Source organism: Hydractinia symbiolongicarpus, chromosome 4 (genome assembly GCF_029227915.1).
Source record: "Hydractinia symbiolongicarpus strain clone_291-10 chromosome 4, HSymV2.1, whole genome shotgun sequence".
Lineage (NCBI taxonomy): Eukaryota > Metazoa > Cnidaria > Hydrozoa > Anthoathecata > Hydractiniidae > Hydractinia > Hydractinia symbiolongicarpus.
Window position 1 is genome coordinate 14,463,561 of NC_079878.1, and position 21,434 is coordinate 14,484,994.

Consider the following 21,434-nt stretch of genomic DNA (forward strand, 5'->3'; position numbering starts at 1 on the left):
TTCCTAAGGCAGAGAGGTTATCGGTTCTGATATTTACTGACTCGTTTTTCAAGAGGTGAGCAAAAGTTTCCATAGAATATCTCATAGCTAGAAGTTTGCGTTAGGTTGAACTTGTTCCTATCTGTGTTGTTAAACTTGCCATGCCATCTTTTCTAGCCTTTTTAACATAAATCTCCCGTATAAGTTCTCGCTTGCGTCAGTAAAAAGAATTTGCGATGTTGTATGTTTTGGTTTAAAAGAATATCCATTTTTCTCACAAATATTGTGCAACCAAAACTCAAGTTCATAGACGAATACCATGAAACTCTGCTTTCGATCGCTAAGTAAAGTTTTCTATGCGAGAAAAGAAGATGAAGCATTTACTTTTTTATTAACGGTCGTAGCAATTTCGTAAACACGTAACACGCAGTAGCTAAACCAAATGCAAGCACTAGAAACTGAAAATATCTTGTTATGCAATTTTTAAATACCCAACTAAAACCAATGAATTTTTGATGGTTGGGGTGTGTTTCTACGCGATGGTAGCCGGATACTAAGTCAAAAAACTCCTTTTATCCAATTATATCGGCCAACGTTTTCAGATCTTCGTATTTAAATTTAATTTGTTGTAAATATTTGTGGACGTGTCTTAGATCGAGTACCATTCTAAGTTTTTTAACCTCGACGACTGTGAGAGGATTTCAACAGTAAGGTTGTTCTGTAAGTTTTTGTATTAAACCCTTATCTAAAGTTCTATAATAGCTGTTTCAACAAGTTCACTGTGTTTTAGGCTCGACAATTTGTTTTTTGCAAAAAATGATGGTGGATGTGAAGTAAAAGGCAAGATATATCCATGCTTTACAATGTTCAATACAAAGGTAGAGCATTCAAGTTTCTTTTCCCAAAACTGTATATGTTTTCTTGAACAACCTTTAACCGAATTTGTTTTTGTCTTGGCAGTTGTAGAGTAAGTGTCCAGCTTTTCCGCAGACATAACAGTTTCTATCGAACTTGTTCTTTCTCAAATCGAAACCTTTTTTCATTAAAACAGTAGGTTCACGACGAGAAGATCTCTGAGCAAAGTTTTTAGAGTAAAAATTCTTGGACTCGTCCTAATTGTAATATTTCTTATTAGCGTACTTTTTCTTTTAGGTTGTTCGAATGTTTTTCGCTTTCCTGATGCTTTCGACCTTGCCATCTTAATTTTTTTTTCATCGGCTGAATGAGATGCTTAGTCATCAGACAAATACTCCTTAACAAAATACTAACCACTTTAATCTCTATCAGGCTAAGAATAAGTTTCTGATACTTTTTAAGAAGTTCCTTACCTTCTTTAAGAGATTATCTAGCTTCATTGAGCTGTTGGTTTTCAAGCTGCTTATCTGCTTTATAAATGCATTCTTCTAACGCGATATTCCTTTCGTATTGCGCTTAATTGCCTTCGCTCCAAAATTTAGCTTACATTTTTATTCGTTTAACCGATTCTTCAACTGCTTTAGATTCAACTGTTTCCATTTGTCGTTTTAAATCCTTGTCCAACATATTTTCGACCTGGATCGCTGTCTCCTTCACGATTAAATCACGATTGGATTGTCTCCACAATCTTCTGCGTAAGTTGATTATCAGATGAAGCCACGCTAAAGTTTAACGATGATTTGTCGTCGCTGTTGTGTAACACAGAAAGAGACTGTAAAATTTTACTTTGTTCTTTTTATAACCTTTGAAGCCTAATGTTACGGACGACGAAGAGGCTCATTGTCTAGTCGTCAAAAAATAATTATCTTTAGAGCAAATCTCAAGATAATATTATTTCCCAAAGGAGCCAAGAAGATTTCAACCTCCTGTTGTTTACAACTTCTAAAATCAAGTGTAAAGCACCACTTAGCTTTTCAAAGAGGCTAACAATTCTTCAAGATTCTACTTTAATCTTTCCATTTTATTTGGTAAATCTTATTCGGTTAACTTGAGGTGAACAAGGGAAAACAAGTAACGACTTTTTTTTGGAGGAGTGCATTGAATCTGAAATATGTTTGAGACAGCTGGTTAAAGGTCGATACAAGTTTATCTGAACTTTGTACGGCCTTCACAAGAATGATTTCAACGATTTTAGTTGGTAATTTACTTAATTTATTTAAATCTATCTCAACTGAAGTGTTATCATCGTGATCAACCAGTGTGACGCCATTGCTGTCACCTTAAGAAGAAAGTTAGTTTAGAAATATGATTTTTTTGCCGAATTTAAAAATAAAGTTTGGAAAAGGCTTTGTATGAGTACGATTCTATTCTATTCTCGTACAATTTTAATAAATAAGTTTCTAATGTTGACTGGCTGACATGTACCTTTCTTTACACGTGACAAAGCAAAGTGGACTTTAACTGTATCTTGACATACCTGGTTATATCCCCTCAACTAGTCGATATGGCCCGTGGAAAAATCCACTTAGGCATAAAACTCAGCAACAAAGATCCGTTATTTAAATTTGAATGACGTCAGCAATATTTTTTTACAATTTTTTTTAGCTTTGTGAAACTTGAAACGCTGATCAAATATATGTATAGGATCGCGCGCCTTTGGTCATCGGTTAAGGAAGTATTAGGTAAGGGTAAGTCCAAAGTAAGTCCTAGTCACACACGCGCATGAAATCACGTAAGTTATTTCCACACGTTTCCAAGTTATTTAGCCTTAAATTTAAAAGTGGAATGCAATGGCTTCAATATACACTTTCCTTTGACGTCAATGTTGTTTTAAAGTCAAAATTTGGTAAATTACAGAACAGTTTTATAGACTTTTTTGAAGAAAATTATGAAAAATATATTCAACTTTGCAAACGTCACAGACAGACAGACGGAAGCTTCGTATTATTACAAGAGACTAGAAAACCTCGAAAATCAAGCGAAACGCATCATATTTAAGATCTTTGTCTGCAAGTTTTTAACTGTATTCACGGAAACGTATGTAAAAACTTCCAAAATTATTTCGAGATAATGGCAAATAACACAAGAAATAAAAATCACTTGATAGGAATTCCAAAAATATAGCTAGAATTAAGTCGAAAGAGTTTTTTTTATGATTTAGGATCATTCAATAAAGTTCCGATAAAAATCCGTTGCACCCCCCCTGGGTAACTGGCCTATTTGGTCCCCTACTTAAAGTATTCAAAATTCACCAAATCCGCATCAAAAAAGTGAAAATATTGACAGGCTTGTTATATATATCATTCTTCTGGTTTTCTCATACAGATATTAAATTTGAGTGTCTGTTGTAATAGACTTCACCAAGCAGTTTATTTGGTGAATAAAATCGGAAAATAAATCCGTTCCCACTCTTGTTAACCTCGTTCAATTTGTTTTGGCAGTTTTCTCTAGACTTGTGAAAGTCTGTGCCGCCCATACCAGCTTTAAACACGCACAATCTTTTTTTTTTTTTTTTGCATTTTGAAGTTGAAGAAATTATTTCTGTATACGCAAGGATGGTAAATAATTAATACATTTAGTTCAGTTAAAGTCATTGTAGGCATTTTAAAAAGTTTTCTTCACAACTGCAACATACTTGAACATCCACATTTTTTATGGCACCTAAAAAAAGATTGAATCATTCCAAACAAAATATTTCACTGCTTCTGTAAAGCATGACTTTAATATCTAACTTCTGTTGCATGCCAACACAGGCACTTTCATTTCTGACTCTAACCACATCCCTAACAGCATCACTACGTTCAATAGATTTCTGGAAAACAAGTGATTCAATCAAACACACTGAAAATAACGTCCACCCTATAAAGTCTGTGTACGTCATAATTAACGAATACAGATACAATCACAATTTTTTTGTACCGTCAATAATATTGAACCTTTTCCACGGTATGCGGTTATACTAAGGAATTCTTTATTCTTCGCCCATCTATTGAGATTTTTTTATCTTTAACGATATTACGAAATTCTTCTCACAAAGACAGTGTTTCTATATATCCAATGATGATAACAGCGTTCGCTTGCTACGTTCGTTTACATTTAATGTTTCAGGCTCTTGTTGACTTCGTTTAATGTGATTTGTAGGTGTATTCGTAAGGTAACGTTTCTTATGATAATAAACGTTGCCACTAGAGGAGCTCAATTATTCCTGTAAACTATTTTAACGTTTATAACTACATTTAATCGCTTTCACTTTCAGGGGCGCATGCAGTGTATGTCAGCGCCGTCACGCGACTGACATTAAGGTACTGTGATACTACAGGCCCTGCGACCGTTGACCTTTATTTTACGAACTTTCCTCTTCTGTGACTGATTTGATAGATACGGCAAAAAGCGACTGACATCCTAAGAATTTTTATGCAAATTGATTGGCTTGCCGGCCGAAATAACGTGTTTTGATTGGTTTACAAAAAACTGACGACTTTGACCCATATTTACGGAATTCGAATTGTGATCCAGCCTGTATTTTCTTATAATTATTAAAGCTTTCATAAACCGATACCGTGTAATTAAGATTTCGGACCAAACAAAAGCAATTAAATGAGCCTTTTCAGACTAAATGAATCAAAGGCTTTTCAAACCAAATAAAAGCATGCAGGACATTATAATGGGTAATCAGGGTGTTTTGTTTATCTTTTCGAGAAAGCATGACGACTTACGACATGTTTGACCGAATACGTGCTGAAATGAGAAGTAATAATTTTTTGTGTACCGTAATTATTCTAATTTAACGCTGCAGAAAAAAATGGCCAAAAGTTTGTAATTTATCGCTTCTAATTATTAACGCGGGTCGTAAATTTGGCGTGTTTTATTTTCCTCTAATTTAACACGGATCGTATTTTTTCTTAAAAAAAAAAACAAGCAGTGGTTAAGATTAAATGAACATATATATTTCGATATATTATGATACTGAGATCAAGCAGAGGGATCATCATTTTCGTCTTCGTTCATGTCAAGCTCGTCATGTGCTTTTTCCATACATTTTTGGTAAAATGCTCCATTGCGGATCTTCACTGGATCTGAGGAAGTAATACCACACACTTTAAATGATCGTTTCACCATTTCCTTGTCCTGAGCCAGGTAGTCATATCCGCCTTTATCCACCCAATCATCTGCTGGCGAGTTGGTACGGGGATTTTGCTGCTACTGCTATTTCCATCAGGGAATCTTTTAACGACGGTTGCAACGTAATTGACCCAACACTTCCTCAAAATGGACTTAAATGGCTTGTTAAGTCAGACTTCCATTGCCCAGCCTTGTACATATTCAAGTCGACGAATTCAGAGATGCATTCAAAATTACAAGGCCTTGTTGCGAAAGCTCTTAATGAGTACAAAGCTGCAAGGGAACGTCCAACGAAGGGAAACAAGAAGAAGAAGAAATAGCTTTGTAAAAAAATTATTTTGAAAAAAAAAATGCAAAAAAATGTTTCTTATTTTGAACGGATTAGTTTATTTGCCTCTAATTATTAACGCGGGTTGACCATGCTCAAAAGTTTATAATTTATCGCTTCTAATTATTTTTCGCGGGGTGGTTAAAATAATTATTTTTACCGGCGCGTTATATTACAATAATTACGGTATGCAAGGAATCTATGAGAAATTATTAAAAAAAATCAAATCTTTGTGCCAAAAAGATCCTTACAAACAAAACATAAACGATGGTACAATATCTCGAAAATGCAGAGGTTTATTTTCCAAAGTTATTGTGGAGGGAAGACGAAGTTCTGCAATTGCTTTGTGGTGAGATAATGCTTTTATTGTTATCTTAAACACTTACAGTCGGCGCTTTTTACCACGACTACCCGTTATTTCGAACTTTCCTTATCTTGACCTATTTTCACGGTCCCTTAGGTACATTTTATAACGTTATCCCGACCTTTTAAATAATTTTTCGACTTTCATTAAACAAAAAAATTCGATCAGGAAAATTTCGAATGTCTGGGATAAATCATATGCTCGAGGTAAAAACTTTAGTTGAAAAATGCAAAGCTCTAAAGGAGTTTGAAAAGGAAGGTGTGACACATAAAGATGTGGCTGCCAAGTTAGGTGTATCAAGGAACACCATATCTACATGGATAAAAAATAAGGATATGTATTTTTTCTAATAAACGACGAAAAATAAGAGCAGGCGCCAACAAAGATATTAATGCTGTAATTAAAAGGGGTTTATTTCTAAAGTAAGCCAAAATTTTCTGATTAATGGGAATATGATAAAAGAAAAAACATTGAGCTATACAAAAAAACTCGGTGTTTCTGCTGATTTTAGTGCATCAGATGGATGGTTGCACAAATAGAAAAAGATCTGAATTTTATTTATTCAAATGCATAATTTATTTTTCAATACTTCTACACACTGTTTAGTACCAGTAAAAACAAACTTACACGGTGCCAGAATGCCATCGCCATCTCCCAAACTAACAGGTCTACTTGTTATAGTTACTGCACAGCAACCCATTTCATCTGCTCTAAGAAAATCAGAAATGGTCATTTAAAATTGAGGTTGATGCTGCCATAGAAACATTAAGAACTTTATCTCTTTTTAGCGGCAACGGCAACGACATGCGCCCATTATTACAGCGTTTAAAATCCTTTGTAAATAAGGAAAGAAAATCTGCTAAATAGCAAATTAGCATTTTGAATTTTTTCAAATGATTAAGACATATAGCATGAGAATAGTAATAATTGATTCTTCTGATTAATAGTCCATCCCTGACCAGGTTCAAAAATTTAAATCATTTTTCTAATGTGTGCATCATATTTACAAACTTTCCTTCTCTCGACCTTTTACACGATCGACGCTCCTTATCTCGACTATCCACTTTCTCGAACTTTTTCACTAGGCCCTTGGAAAGTCAAGATAACAAGCGTAGACTGTATATTAAATAAATTATTTAATAGGCCAGTCACCGTTTAAATTTAGCAGTTGGGAAATCTTGCACAATCAGCTTAGTTGCTCTTGTGATGGCTAAAAAAACAAATTTTCTATTTCTTTAACTATTCTTAAAAAGACGGCAATGCCGTATGATTAACATAGATAAATATAGTCCGACTTTTAAAAAAACTGAATTAAAGGATGTTTGCCGTACTCGATGGGTTGAACGAATTGCTGGTTTGAATCTCCTTCAAGGGTTATATGTGTCTATTTCTATTACTTTAGAAGAGATGAAATTAAATTTAAATCGAGAGTTCAATTATGACACATTAAAACCAGCTGTTGTTTTTTTTTACCAAATGGCAAATTTTGAATTTCTTGTCATCCTGGTGATTACAAGGAACTTATTTGAAATAACACTTCCAGTTCCTCAATTGCTACAAAATAAAACAACTGATGTTATGGACAGCATAGAGCTTATTCAGACATTAAAAAATGTTCTCCTTCAAACAGAAATAATGTGGAACATTTTGATGATATGAGGAGGCTCTTTCTTTTTGTGAAAAAGTAGAAGTTGTAGAGGAGGAGAAGAGGACTGTTGGAAGGCAAACCACAAGATATAATCATCCTTCTTTTCCAACTTCTAATTACTATAAAAAATCAGTTTCTAATCCTCTTTTAGACCATATAAATAGTTCAACCGTTTTTTTTAAATGTTGATAATGGCCTATGCATTGTTCCAACAAAAATAGTTTCTTTGATTTTTGGTGGTAAAACAAACTGGAAGGAAATATTCAAGTCTTTTGTGTCTTTCTATGAAGATGACCTTCCCAATATACTTGGGTTTAATGCCGAATTAGAAATTTGGGAGAAATATTGGATTTTTAAAGGAAATAGATCCCAAACTATTGGTCAAACGTTGAAATCTATCAATCTAAATGTATTTGTTAATTTGCACGAGGCCCTAAGAATTTTAGCCACTATTCCTGTCATCACATATAAATGTGAGCGCTCTTTCTCCGTTATGAGAAAATTATACACGCACTACAATGGTATCTAAACGCCTCAACGGACTAGCGCTTATGTGTATTCATAATGCTTATAGCGCCCCCCAATGACCCCCAGCTGCTCTGGGCGCAGCAAATTGCTGTGCTTTTTTTTTTGCTTTGCAGAAAATGTGACTGGCATTTTGAAAATGTTGGATCCACCCCTGACTTTACGGGCTTCAGAAAGTTCTATTCCAAATAATTTGTTTTCTGTGGAACATTCTAGTATCCTTTAAAATGCACAGATTGCCAGACTCCATTATTCTTGAACTTTCTGTATTTTACTATTCTATTTTCTAAAAAACTGTAAACATATATACACTAACTGAATTTACTTTTTTTAAAAAAATAACATCAATTAAAAAACTCACAAAAGCGAAAACTATTTACCTAAAGTATAAACCAGTCAAATCATGCTTTTTTCTAGCGAAAGTATACAAATTTGAGTGATTTATTACGTGAAAAACATTCGATTTTATGTACAGCTTCAGTTATGCTGACAAATAACTTACTAACTAACCTAATAGCTAGAAAGTAAATAAACTTAATAACTGAAAGAAATCTATTTCTTTACAAATTAGAACACGTTTGCACCGTTTGTTTAAGCAGAAAGTGGCACATTGTGAAGTTGAATTTACATTCTTTTCAGAGGAGGCTAAGTAAATGCTTTCCTTTTAAGGACAGAATACCCAAATCATTACGCTTCGGACTTATTTACTGTTATAAGTGTTGGGCTGCAACGCCACTTATAATAGCAAAACAAAGCGTCATTTTGAAGTCCGTATGTCTGAGCATTTAGGTATTTCTGCACTTACAGGTAAACGCGTTAAACTTGGTCCCCAGGCCAGTGCCGTTCTCGAACATTTGATGTTTTGTAATTTCACAATTTCTCAGTACTTACTCTGATAGAGAGTTTATTAATTGAGCGTGACCGTTCTATTTTAATAAATAACACGGTTAATTCTATGCCTTTAGTATTATGTTGATAGTTCTATGGTCACAATTTTATTCTTATTGTTATATTTAGTATTTAAGCACGATCGTATAAATTAGAATGAGTATGAACATGCCGACCTGGATGTTGGCAAAGCTTACTGAGGAATGGATAGATTTTGTTGTTTTTTCTTTCTTAATATCTCTGAAAACTGCTCCACCAAGTGACACAGTAGATTCAGGTCATGGTTGTATACGTGTTTAACTTTTTTAGATGTGTTGCACAATAACAAACTTGTGCTTTGAGAGATCAGCAGAACTCCACAAGAAATTTCATCTTCATCAATTGAGTTTCTTACCTTTTCAGTAGCTTGAAACATTTATAATATAGGACGCTATAGTTCTCAATGGTTATAGACATATTAAAAATTGAGGCTAAATGAACACTGATCATTAGGGCAATATATGTCAATTTCATGCAAGGTGTATACTGCTAGCACGTCTTGCCTTATTGAGGTCTATCTTGTTGATTTCAGTTAGCACTTTCGTATTGTTCAGAGGTGAAGAAAACTTTTTAGGATTAATAAAGTAATAAAGTAAACTCTCGATAGCTTTTTATGTTTTTTTGGGGATATTTTAATTTTATCTTCAATGGTACTAGTGTTCTAAGAAGAGTTAGCAATAATATCGTTGTTATGGATAAGTTTATCGTTAATTGTCATTGAACTAGGGTTAGTCTTTTTGTCATTCTTGGAGGGGAATTATTGACCTTATTCCTTAAGTTTGATTGAGGTTCCTAAGAAAAATGTTTGTAGTACAAAGATTTGGTTCTGTTGTATAGTGTTACAATGACATTCCTGTATTGTTTATATTGTTGGTGAAGAGCTTCTTTGTAAATCGGGTTTTTGAATTTGAGATATCTGTTTTTCTGTTCTGAAATTTTGGCCAAATATCACAATAAATTTTCTGATAAACTAGGTTCTAATAAAAACAAAACAACCTATTTTTCCTGGGGCATTTTTCTTTGTTGATGAGGTTAATTTTGTATACGCATTTTATAATTTCTAAAATATTTTATATATCTAAAATAATTTCTAAAATTATGCCGCTTAAGATTGCTCTCCACGGAAAGTGACAGGTTCAAAGTTTAACTCGCAGAAGGTCTGTTGCGAAGAAAAAAAAAGATGGCCTTCCCTGAGGTGCAGATGAAACACTAAATGGGTCGAAATTTGGATGCTGTGAAGGATATGTGAATAATGAAGACTAGTATGGTGGACGACTTGGAGCATGTTCTCAGGTTGAATTTCTCTTGGTGGCTATCTTGGTGGTGGCTATCTTGGTGGTGGCTATCTTGGTGGTGGCTATCTTGGTGGTGGCTATCTTGGTGGTGGCTATCTTCTTGTTTAGAGTACATTTTCTTTAGCCTTATCCATTTATTTTTTGTCTGATGCATTTATGTCGTTTTTTCGTAGGTCATTTATGACTAGATAAATCTTTTTTGAAGATTTCGTGATTGATCTATCTTCAAGTCGTTTTATTGTTCTGAGGTTTTGTAAAAAATCGTTATTGAATTCATGTTGTATTTTTTACTGACTTTATCTGCTGCAGGACTAAGCTTTCTTTGAAGAAATCAAAATTTAGTTTCTCTCATACAAAAGCTGTGTCAGAGCAAATCCCTAAATATACAATCCATTAATAAAACACAAAATAATTGTTCAGAGCAAACTCCGAATTACAATCAACCAATGAGTACAAAGCTAGCGTGGTCACACCTTACCCTCTTAAAAGTTACGAGAATTAATTTTTCTCAAAAATGTCCACGTCAATGAAGAATAATAGAAATAACCAATCAAAAAGCGGTGTCAGGACCAAAGGAAATTGGTTTGCGACCCAGCGTATTTTTTTCTAACTTAACTATTTCGATTTACCTGGTTGTAAGGAAAATTATGCTCCTCGGTCATTTTAACTGCCCTATGAACAAAACAGGTAAAACGTTTAAGGTTTAAGAACTAATTGTTCTTTTAAAACTTAAAAATCACGTGACTGGCATTGGTCATACATACGAAAATAAATTCAATAGACTTCAAAATGATGATAAACCTGAGTGAATAAAGTCAGTTAACTCGTGCTCGGCGCCAATATTAACTTATAATTGTAAACGGATTCCTTCGCGTACACGAATAGCATCGTGATGGAATTTAGTGACTGCCTCTATCCAAAATGATTTTCTAAAAATACTAATGCGATAATAATGCTTCGTGTACCCTTCCGTAAATATTGTTTAATCCGCTGCTCCTCCATTCATCTTGAACAACATCCACTACGCCTTTCATGTCCCTTCCATCTTGTTAGTCAAGTCATTTTATTAAAGTAGAAACGTCACATTGCAGTTGTTACGTTGCAGAAAATACAGGATAACAGTCCAGTGTGTGTGAAGTCACTTCACTTAAAATATGTTTTCCAAAGACATACACACATTAATAGAAATAAAGAACATTTTCTTACGCACGCAGTGTAATGCTGTAAATATAAGCATGCGGCACATATCAATGAAGAAAAGGTGTAAAAAGATTATTCAACGATAACGTGGTGCTTTATACATTGACGCAACACTGTGATATTAGATAAAACGTTCAACGTTGTGAACGTGTCAGCAAAAGGATATGCAGAAAGCATTAGCGTCATAAGTAATATAGCTGGCTATTCGTTTTTAATTGATCTTCAGGTAGGTTTCTTTAGCCTCTTTTTTATACTTTAGCTAATAATTACTAAAAACAAAGAGAACATAATTGTTAGTTATTATTGGATTGGGTAGAAAAATAGGATATCTTTTATATGGATTAAAACACACAACTGAAATAAGAAAGAGATTAACCTATAAAGGCATCATATAATTTGATGGTAAAAATGAACATCAAGTAGTGAACCAAGGTATGTTTATATATATTTAAATTGTAAGAAGTCATTGTTACTTGAATAGTCTTTCTTAGTTAGGCGTGTTGTCTTAAAAGTTTCTTCGCGACATGCTAAAAAAACAGTTTTTTTAAAAAAAATTCTTTTTTTTAAAAAAAATTTCTTATTAAACTTTTTTTTTTGTGGAAAAAAGTTGAAAGGTCCAATACTTTTTACAATATTTTTGAAAGATGAAAATTCTTAGTGTTAAGCGCCTAAAATATTTCTTTTGCCCAGAAGAACACCCCTTTAAAGAAGCCATATATGGTAACATATTCTAAAACTGGGCTGAACAAGATGACAATAATTTGATAACTTAGTTCCCAGTCTTTCTGGTACTTGCTTTGGCTTTTGACGTTAATTTTTATATTGCTCAAAACAAAAACAAAATACGAAAATGTTTTTACCATAACAAACTACATTTAGTTGACTTTTGAGAGTATTTCACAAAATTAATAAAGATTCTTTCGGAGTTATTATTTACATCATTACGAATTCCCGAAATTTTGATTTGAATAGTTCTTTGTGGAAAAAAAGTTTGTGTTATTAATTATTAGCTTTTTACCTGAATTGTTCAACCATGCTTTAAATGTCATTGTATTTTTAACAGGTTTAAAATTCTAAATTATTTAACAATTTTTCTAAATTATTTAACAAATATTTAAGGCTCTAATCGGGCTATATTTTTTAAAACATTACGAGGCCTATAAAGAAAGTGCGTACTATGAATGAGGAATGCTGATTATCTGTTCCGCGTGACAGCACGCGCTGACCTTTTTTTAGCGTTTAATTTCATCCTCAAATCAGTGCATTTCATCCTCAAATCAGTGCATTTACTCAAGTTTCCGTAATTTAAAAAACCTTATGAAATGTCTGCACAACAGTCATGCAGAGAGCGCACAGTTTCAGAACCCAGCCATGTTTTTGTTTTATGCAATAAATGGAACCCCTCTCAAAAAGTCATCGTCAATAAGTTACTTGGGGGCAGTTCCTTTCAATCTATTATGTTAATACGAATGGTTTGACTGAAAACACTGAATTAGGCCAAAATTCGGCTTTTTAAAGGAGATGTTTTTTCCTTCGAAAGAATGCGCAAATTTTAAAACATGTTTTATTTGTTTTACCGGTTATTTAAACAATAAGTAATTACAAAGATTGAATGATTTTATAAAGTTAGTAAAGCTATTGCAGTGCACTTTTAAGTTTGAGGCAAAATAACTTGGAAACGAATGGAAATAACTGACGTCATCTCTTGGGACCAAATTAGGACTATTTTTTTAAAGCTGTGTCCACCATTCGTTTCGAACATTTAAACCTCAATATATCTTCAATCGTTCGTCAAAAACACATGACCCTATACATTTTCCTAATCAGCGTTTCAAGCTCTATACATTGGAGGGCACGGCTAAACAAATATTTTAAAACTTTTTTCCGACTGGATGAAAACTTCTAAAACAACCTATACTATTCCATTGTTCTACTTCATAAGTGAATTTCTCCACGGGTTTATCAACTAGTTGCTATTAATTCACCGCAAGATTCACTAAAGTAGACTCTTGTATCTGCTTGTATTCTATTTGTTTTTAAAAGAAATGGTACCGCCACTAGCTGATGCTCATCTGTTGTGCCCCAATTTGTAATAATTGCCCCAATTTATAATACCTGCACCAATTTGTAATAAACTTTGCCTCAATTTGTAATACCTGCCCCAATTTGTAATACCTGGCTCAATTTGTAATAACACCTGCCCCAATTTGTAATACTTGCCCCAATTTGTAATAACACCTTGTCCCAATTTTTAGTAACTCAAGGCTGCTCCAATTTGTAATAACATTACTTTCCCGCAGTTTTTGACAGGACACACTATCTGCCAAGAATGTTTTATTAATGTAGCGCACGTGCTGTCAAGGGTATTATAACGGAAAAATGGTTAAAAGAACAAACAGAAGTTTTTCAAAAAAATGAACAAATACCAAAATATAAACAAAAGTAAAAATGTTCGATCAATTTTGGCCATATGATAAGCAAGATTGCGTACCATCCATACGCTAAGGCTACAACGCCAACGCGGCTTGATTCTATCTTATCAATTTACCTGGTTTGTATTTCTGTGGCCGGTTGGGGTAGTTCGATAGAACTTGTTTTAAATGCAGGTAAAAGTGGTAGAAGATGCAGTGGTATTGTGAAATACCACTGCATCTTCTACCACTGACACCAATCAAATGTTTCGCTCTGACTGTCATTGAAGGTGGTATTTGATTTTTAACCATCTCTAAATAAATTTTTGGAGCCTTTTTGCAATCATCTTCCTCATCAACCAATCCATTTTCATCGAACACCTCTTTGCCAACATCTCGCTCATCAACCAATCCATTTTCGTCGAACATCTCTTCGCTACCATCTCCCTCATTAACCAATCCATTTTCATCAAACACCTCTCCAGAACACTTCTGAGAAAAAAAGATTAGACTAGACATCATTCATTCATTTTTTTAAAACACTGTTTTATAAAAACGAATGAAAAAAATGTGCAATCAACAAGAAACACGTCCAAACAACTTTTTTGTATAAATTGATGCACGTAAAAAGTGAATATCTTTGAACACAAAAATTGTTCATTTTATAATAAGAACAACTTTGGGTTTGAGCTTAAGGTCTTTTAACCTGTTTCATTTTATTTTTAATGCTATTCGTGTTTTAAAAAAATTTATTCATTATAAATAATGATTCCATAACTTCCTATTGTCGTATAACAAAACATGTCCAATTTCATCTACCGTGAATCTTCCCTTCGATCTTCAAAATTTCACAACATAGCTTTTTTAATCCTTGATCTATTTTTTACAGGCGTGTTAAATCTACCACTTGCAAGTTTGACAATCGCCGCGTATTCTTCCTCACCAAGCGGGTGTATATAAAATTTTTACGATAATGTTAAAGATATCAAGATAGGAAAGAATAAAATTAACTTCATCGTTAATGTTGTTGTTTATGCCAAAGTCATTCATTAAATCACACATTGAACATTGCGACGCAACCTGGTTTTTTTGCATTACGATTTTCTTTCTATTAATATCAGTCGGTGCAAAAGATGAAAAGAATAAACTAAAGTTACATGAAAAAATTGTACCAGGTTTTGCGACTGTCCTGTGCTAGAGTTTCGTAACAATAAATAAAAGGCAAGTTTTTTTCCCTCCCGAAGTTTTACAATGGATTTTCTAAATAAATATTTTCGAGAAAGGAAATTATTACAAATTGGGGCAAGCGTTATTACAAATTGAGGCAAAGTTTATTACAAATTGGGAAAGGTATTACAAGTTGGGGTAATTATTACAAATTGGGGCACAACACCCATCTACTCATCGATCCTGTTGTTGAATATTTTGACTTTTTCCTCAACCGCAATACCGTCATCGTAAAGTAGTTTTGAAGTTGAAACTCTAATCTTTCACTCATATCTTCAATGATGCAAGTTGTCTGCGGACCAGGGTTAAATAAACAATTATACAACGTAATTAAAGTAAATAATAGAATCAAAAGAAACGGCGGAAGCGACTAATATGAAAAATTATCACTATCTGTTCGTCTGAAGGAATTCTTTGGAAATTTTTAATGCAATCAAACATTTTTTTAATTACAAATTTTTCTCTAATTTTCCAAATGAAATAGATTTGCCGGCGTAATTGGCGTTATCAAACATCTAAAAAAACACCGTATTCGGTCTGTGTGTCCTTAAAAAATATTGCATGCTACAAAAACACGAAATGCGATATATAAAGGACGGGTGAACCCGTGAATTTATCCACGGGTTATCGACTAGTCTCTTTAATAATACCCGTATTTTGTCTGAGTTAGAAAGACGTGCTATGGAAACACGAATATTAAAGGCGATATATTTTTATCCACTTTGTTGCGACGGGTAAATTTTAGTTGATTTTTGCACGGGGTATCGACTAGTTTCTATAATAATAGCCGTATTCTGTCTGTCTCTGCGCAAAATGTTATATGCAGCATATAAAGGACGGGCGAACCCGTGGATTTATCGAAGGGGCCATTGAATAGCCGTATTCTGTTTAAAAGGGTTGCGCACAACTTTATTTCGGAAAATCCCTGCAGAACTTGATTTTCACGGAGGAAAAAATATGATACAATCTGAGCTATCGTTAATAGCATATTAAAAGCTGCCGCGTTGAGTGTGTTTTTGTTAACGTTTTTTTGACTTCTAAAAGCTTTTTATTCTTGTCTTTATGTGTTTTTACATGTCAAGGTAAATATATTGTCACGTTTTTTAGCCACATACAAATCTTGTACTCACCAATTTTAAGATTTTGGCTACAAACGTAGATTTCGAGGGAGCATTCTTAAAAGGCAGCTAGCTAGCCTTATTATTCAGTTTGTTTTCATTTATAAATTTTCCTAAGCTTAAAAATTCGATTGAGCCGAAATGCAACTTATAAAAGACGGGCGTGGATTTTTCCACGGGTTACCAACTAGTCTATTTATTGTTTCGTCCATATGTTGTTTAAAATAGCTGATTACAGCTGTATTTCGAAATACCCGCACAGTAAAATTTTAATATTTGAATTCTATCATGTTCCATTATGTTTCAGAATTAAAAAGTAATTGAATGTTTGTATGCTACACTCTCTTTAATCCGAATATCTCCGTAAATCGAATACCTTCAAATTCGAACAAATCAGACAAAAAAGCTAAAAAATAAGAACAGCCGACCTCAGGCAAGATTTTACTGCTTCTTACAAAAAAAAGTGTAGGATAATGATAACACTATACTAACTAAAGATCCCTTAGTATATGTTTTAGACCAAATGAAAGTTTTCTTAACTTGTTTTCAGTGTTTACAAATATTTGGCGGGAGAACAGAAGGTTCTAAATTGAAATTGAAAATATATAGTTAGTATATACATAGTCATTAGAAAAAGAAATAGTCTGGAGAAGCGCGCGGCTCCATTGTTTATGTTTTTGTCAGCAGAATATCACTCGTACCCAGTGCTTTCACTGCACGCTCGTGTCGAAAAATGGCGCATTTAAGTGGTTAGTTACTGTAAACATAACAAACATTTAAACAGAAATATTTTCAACATGCTTATAGCACTCATCTGTAACCAGTTTACTTACACTTGTGTATAATTCTTAAAGTAAAACGGATGGAGCTTGGTTTCAGGAGTAGGGAGGCTGTCGTCATTTAACTGGTTCTGTGGCTGACGATGTTTCATATTTCGGTTTCTTGTGAGTCCCCGTTGTGTTTTGCATGTTTTGGAGCAAATATCACAGGAAAAATAGCTTTTAGAAGGGTCGTCAACTATTTCTTCAACAATTTCGGACAATTCTTCAGTTAAATAACAATTTTTCTCTAATAATAAATATTTATTAATAACAGCCAAGATTGCTTCAAAATCATCTTCACCAAAGTAATCCGCTTTAAGGAAAACATATCTGCTTGTGAACAATAGGAACGCGTTATGGACGGCCAAGAATTACTAGACTATCTCTTTTTCTTATGACTATGGTATATATGTATGAAAATAAAGTCGTGTGACCCGAAAAACAGTATCACGAAATTTAAATGTTATAAAACCAAACAGACAAAAATAAAATCTAAATCTGAATCTATAGACATAGATTACTTTAAAATTGTTTTCGGTCTGGATAATGTGTACTAAGTTTAAAAGTTATACAGATTTCTAAGAAACCGAAAGTTTTAAATCAGGATGGCGTAGTAATACCAATCTTTTAAAAGGTCTGACATACTTCGCACATTTCTAACTATTAATTGCAGAGCTGCATCTTCTTTTTTTAATGAAAAAAGATAAGAGGTATATTTTATCAAAAACATGATTTTGACACAACAAAGATACCCTTATCGACATATATACAAGAAGATATGAAATAATGTCTGCTCCGTTGAAAACGTCAATTTCTACAAAGTCTCTCAATTTGTCAGAATAACCTATTTCATATTCGTCCGATTTCCAAGCATAAATGTTAATAGGATGATTGATGGGAGCCACGTGTATAAGAACTTCTTACAATTTCACAGCTTTATAACTGTTTCCTAATTTAATTTTCTAATGCATAATTTCAGCAGAATGAGTCAAATAAAAAAATATCAATTTGAAAATTGGTCTCTCTGAAACAACTGGCTGCAACAACAGAACAGATTGTAAAGTACGGGTCTTTGTTCTTGAAACTTCCTTTTTATCGTCGCTTTAAAACTTAAGCGTCAAAAAACGGAATTAAAGATTTTTTAAAAAAATTCTTGACTTGTGGACCGACAAATGATGTAAAACAGCTGTAAAGTACAGTCTTAATGCTAAGAAATAAGGTCTGCGTATTTCACATTTCAGGGCACGTTGTAAAGTCTGCTTTGTAAGTACTCAATTTAATTTAGCATTTCAAAGCATTAAACTTAGTGGCATGTAGTTGCTGCGGTCGTTACTATGCAACGGGATGGCTGCAAAAATAATGCTGTATTGCACAATATAAACCAAAATTCAATATAAGCAGTACTTTCCGTCGCATTCTAAAATAAATTTAAAAGGTCATTCTTGATATTTGATCATTTCTCTTAGAACCTTAAACACCTCCTAAATACATTACTATGAATCTTTAAAGCAATCAAACGAAAGTCTAACAAATTCTTTTTTTTTCTGACTAGTGCCCATATTTTGCAGCCAGCTGCACGTAAAATACTTTTGTGTCATGAAATAAAATACTAAATTAATGTTAAAAATAATTCAAATTCCTTTAATTTTCTTCTAACATATCTTTACTTTCCTCACCAAGGAAACCAGACTGATCTCTGCTTCTCTATAGCAGATATGCACTGTTAGAAAAACATACATAAGCTTGGATTTGATGTCGTGTACAGATTGTCAAGTTTTATCTAATGTTGACTAGTAATCACAGTAATTGTTTGCTTCTAGCAAATTTTAAATAAGGTTACCGGGCGGACATTAAGACACTTATAAACAAACCAACTACCAACAAAATCCTTTTTTTAGTCAATAATAGCTGATACAGAAACAAGCTGTGACGATTGATAAATAGTTGTTTAGCGATTCAAGTTCAACATTTAAAACACGTAAGAGCAGTGTTTATTTGATATATATGTAGTTTTTATAAGTCTGTGTGTGTGTTTCTTTATAGTTCATTGTTTTTTAGTCTTTGACTAAGGGTTCTAGTTCCGTATGTGTTAGAAATTGTAGGCGTGAACTATGTTAATCGAGATTTAAAGAACTGTGTATAATCTACGTAAAAACCCATGAGCGTGTGCTGTAGCCTGATTCGAAAACTCTTAATTTAAACAAATTTTTTGTTTCTTTGGATGTTCATAGTGTGCGTGCGTCGATCAAAATAAATGTTTACTTATTTTTTAATCTGCTGAACTAAAAATGAGACAGGGAAGACAGGGAAAACACAAGAACTTCGACTAGCAGTGTGTCATCTTAGTGTTATAAGAACCGTGTGCTATCGGTAACCGTAACACCACGTATTATATCTGAATCTCATACGAACTACATTACAACTACTAAATATATATAATCTATACATTTCCAACTTTCTAACTACGCCAGATGCGAAAAACTCCATTCTATGGGGGAAACATATCTTTACAGCCAATTCTTCAGCCACCAACCCTCCAATGGCAAGGATACCGTTAAATAAAACGATGCTTATATTAGGTAGGCAAACAGTTGGAATGTTTACGGTTTGAGAACTAATTGAGAGATGTGAGAGCTTTCATGCCTTGTACGCCCTTTAAAAACTTACAACCACGTGACTTGCCTTGGCTGTACATACGAAAATGAATTATATTTTTACATAAGAGATTTAAAAGAGCGTGTCTTTTTGCAGATTTTAAAAAGGACATAAAGAGTAACGTTGTCGCAAAAAAAGTATTCTACTTTACGCTATATTTTGACACAAAGCTCATAATTGTGTATTCAAAGTTTTACCAACATTACTTAGCACGCGATTGGACATAACAAAGAGTATTCTGAGCAGTGGTTGTTAAGAAGCTTAGCTGCTAATTTTTAATGAAATAAATACATAAAAAAATAGTTGCTTTAATTACATATGGCTTTGTAATTAAAAAAAATATTTTTTGTGTGTTTTCAGGATGAATATCGTTCCACTATTACTGCTGCAGTTAACAACAATTTTTGTCACAGGTTTGGAGAAATCTCCCATCAAGGAATTACGAACTAAAGCTCCCGACGTAGCTTTGCCGAACCTTAAGTGGCAGCCAGAAACAAAAGAAAACTGTCGACATCAATATTTTAGAAAGCCCATACTCGTTCCAAATTGTGAACCTAAGTTTGTAAGAAATAAGGTTTGTTTTGGACAATGCAATTCTATTTACATACCGCAGGTGGGTAAAAATTTTAAAGATTGTAAAGCTTGTATTCCAAGTGAATGGACAAACAAGACTATAACGTTAAAATGTCAGATTGATGGAGTAAAGAAGAATGTATATCAGAATCTAACTTTGGTTCACCGCTGTCGTTGTCAAGAAGTAGAATGCAATCGAAGGTAATATTCTAAAGAAAAAGAATTTGCTGCTTATATCTTACTGAGATTATAGTTTACGCAGATATATATCAATGGTCGTAGATTATTGGTTGAAATTTCAAAAAGATGAACAAAAATACATTATTTATTCTTTCAAGATACTGTTGTTTAATATTATTATTTTTGAGATTTTCATAGGTAGATAGGTACGGATGATCTAGGCAACATTTTCCGTATATCTCGAAATATTTCTTGCAGTAATAGACACTTTTTTTACGAAGATCTATCGCATAATTTAATTGTGGTGCAGCAATAATTTTTCACCTAGGTGACATTTCTTTTATATCTGAGATTCAAATCTGTATGCTCCAACTGCTCCAAGTACTCCGGTGACCAAAAAATAAATAAATAACACAGAACCGAATCCAAGTGCTCCGACATTTTAATGTGGTTTAAAAATATAGCTTATATTTTCTGCATAATTCTTGCAATTTAATTTTTAATTTAAATGTCATTTTTATTTTTTTTCGGAAGAGACGGCAACCTGACGTATGGCGCTTGCATCAATCGCACATATCCTCCTCATATATTCTGTAAATATAAACCGTAGTCTTCGCATTCATCTCATAAGTGTTAAATGACATCCCGCTTTCACTTTTAATCAAGTCATGTTTACATTTGAAGCTGTCCTGTTTTTTATTTTTCCATATATTTAAGTTCCGTCTCCCGTGGTTTTTTAATTTTGTAAAGTATTCCAAATGGTTTTTCACTGCAAGAGTTTCACTAGCGAAAAAATGTGCGCCAAAGAAATGGGTTTTCGGAGCTAGAAGGCCTTGACCGTAGTAAGTCAAATTATTAGTTCTGAGTGCTCTAAATGCACCAAGTAAACTGCTTCTCAAGGAGTTCATCCAGATTCGATTCTGAATGCCCCAAATTACCAAAGAAATGGTAATTAGAGCACTTGAAGCATTCAGAACAGATACTTGTGTTCGACAGAAAAAGCCCCCTAGTAGTCTAGAAGGCCGTTGTAGTTCAAAGAAGGCAATGTAATGCATTTTAATGATTGCATGCTAAAGACCAGGAAGATAGATCCGTTGGCACAATATAAGTGCCAATGGCAATGCCAACAACATACAGTATTTCTTA

At 33.5% G+C, this 21,434-nt stretch overlaps 1 protein-coding gene and 1 long non-coding RNA gene across 2 annotated transcripts; both read left to right on the plus strand.

Annotated features, from left to right (window-relative positions):
• Window positions 1–11: 11 nt before the first annotated feature.
• On the plus strand, window positions 12–20,904 carry LOC130641500 (cerberus-like). The gene is made up of 2 exons (XM_057448315.1): window positions 12–55; window positions 19,896–20,904. Exon 2 carries the CDS (start codon window positions 19,897–19,899, stop codon window positions 20,311–20,313), a length of 417 nt encoding a protein of 138 aa, XP_057304298.1. The 5' UTR covers window positions 12–55; window position 19,896; the 3' UTR covers window positions 20,314–20,904.
• On the plus strand, window positions 11,564–19,878 carry LOC130641501 (uncharacterized). Its single transcript, XR_008982464.1, has 3 exons — window positions 11,564–11,735; window positions 18,779–18,858; window positions 19,352–19,878. It is a non-coding gene; the product is annotated as an uncharacterized LOC130641501 (long non-coding RNA).
• Window positions 20,905–21,434: the final 530 nt, after the last annotated feature.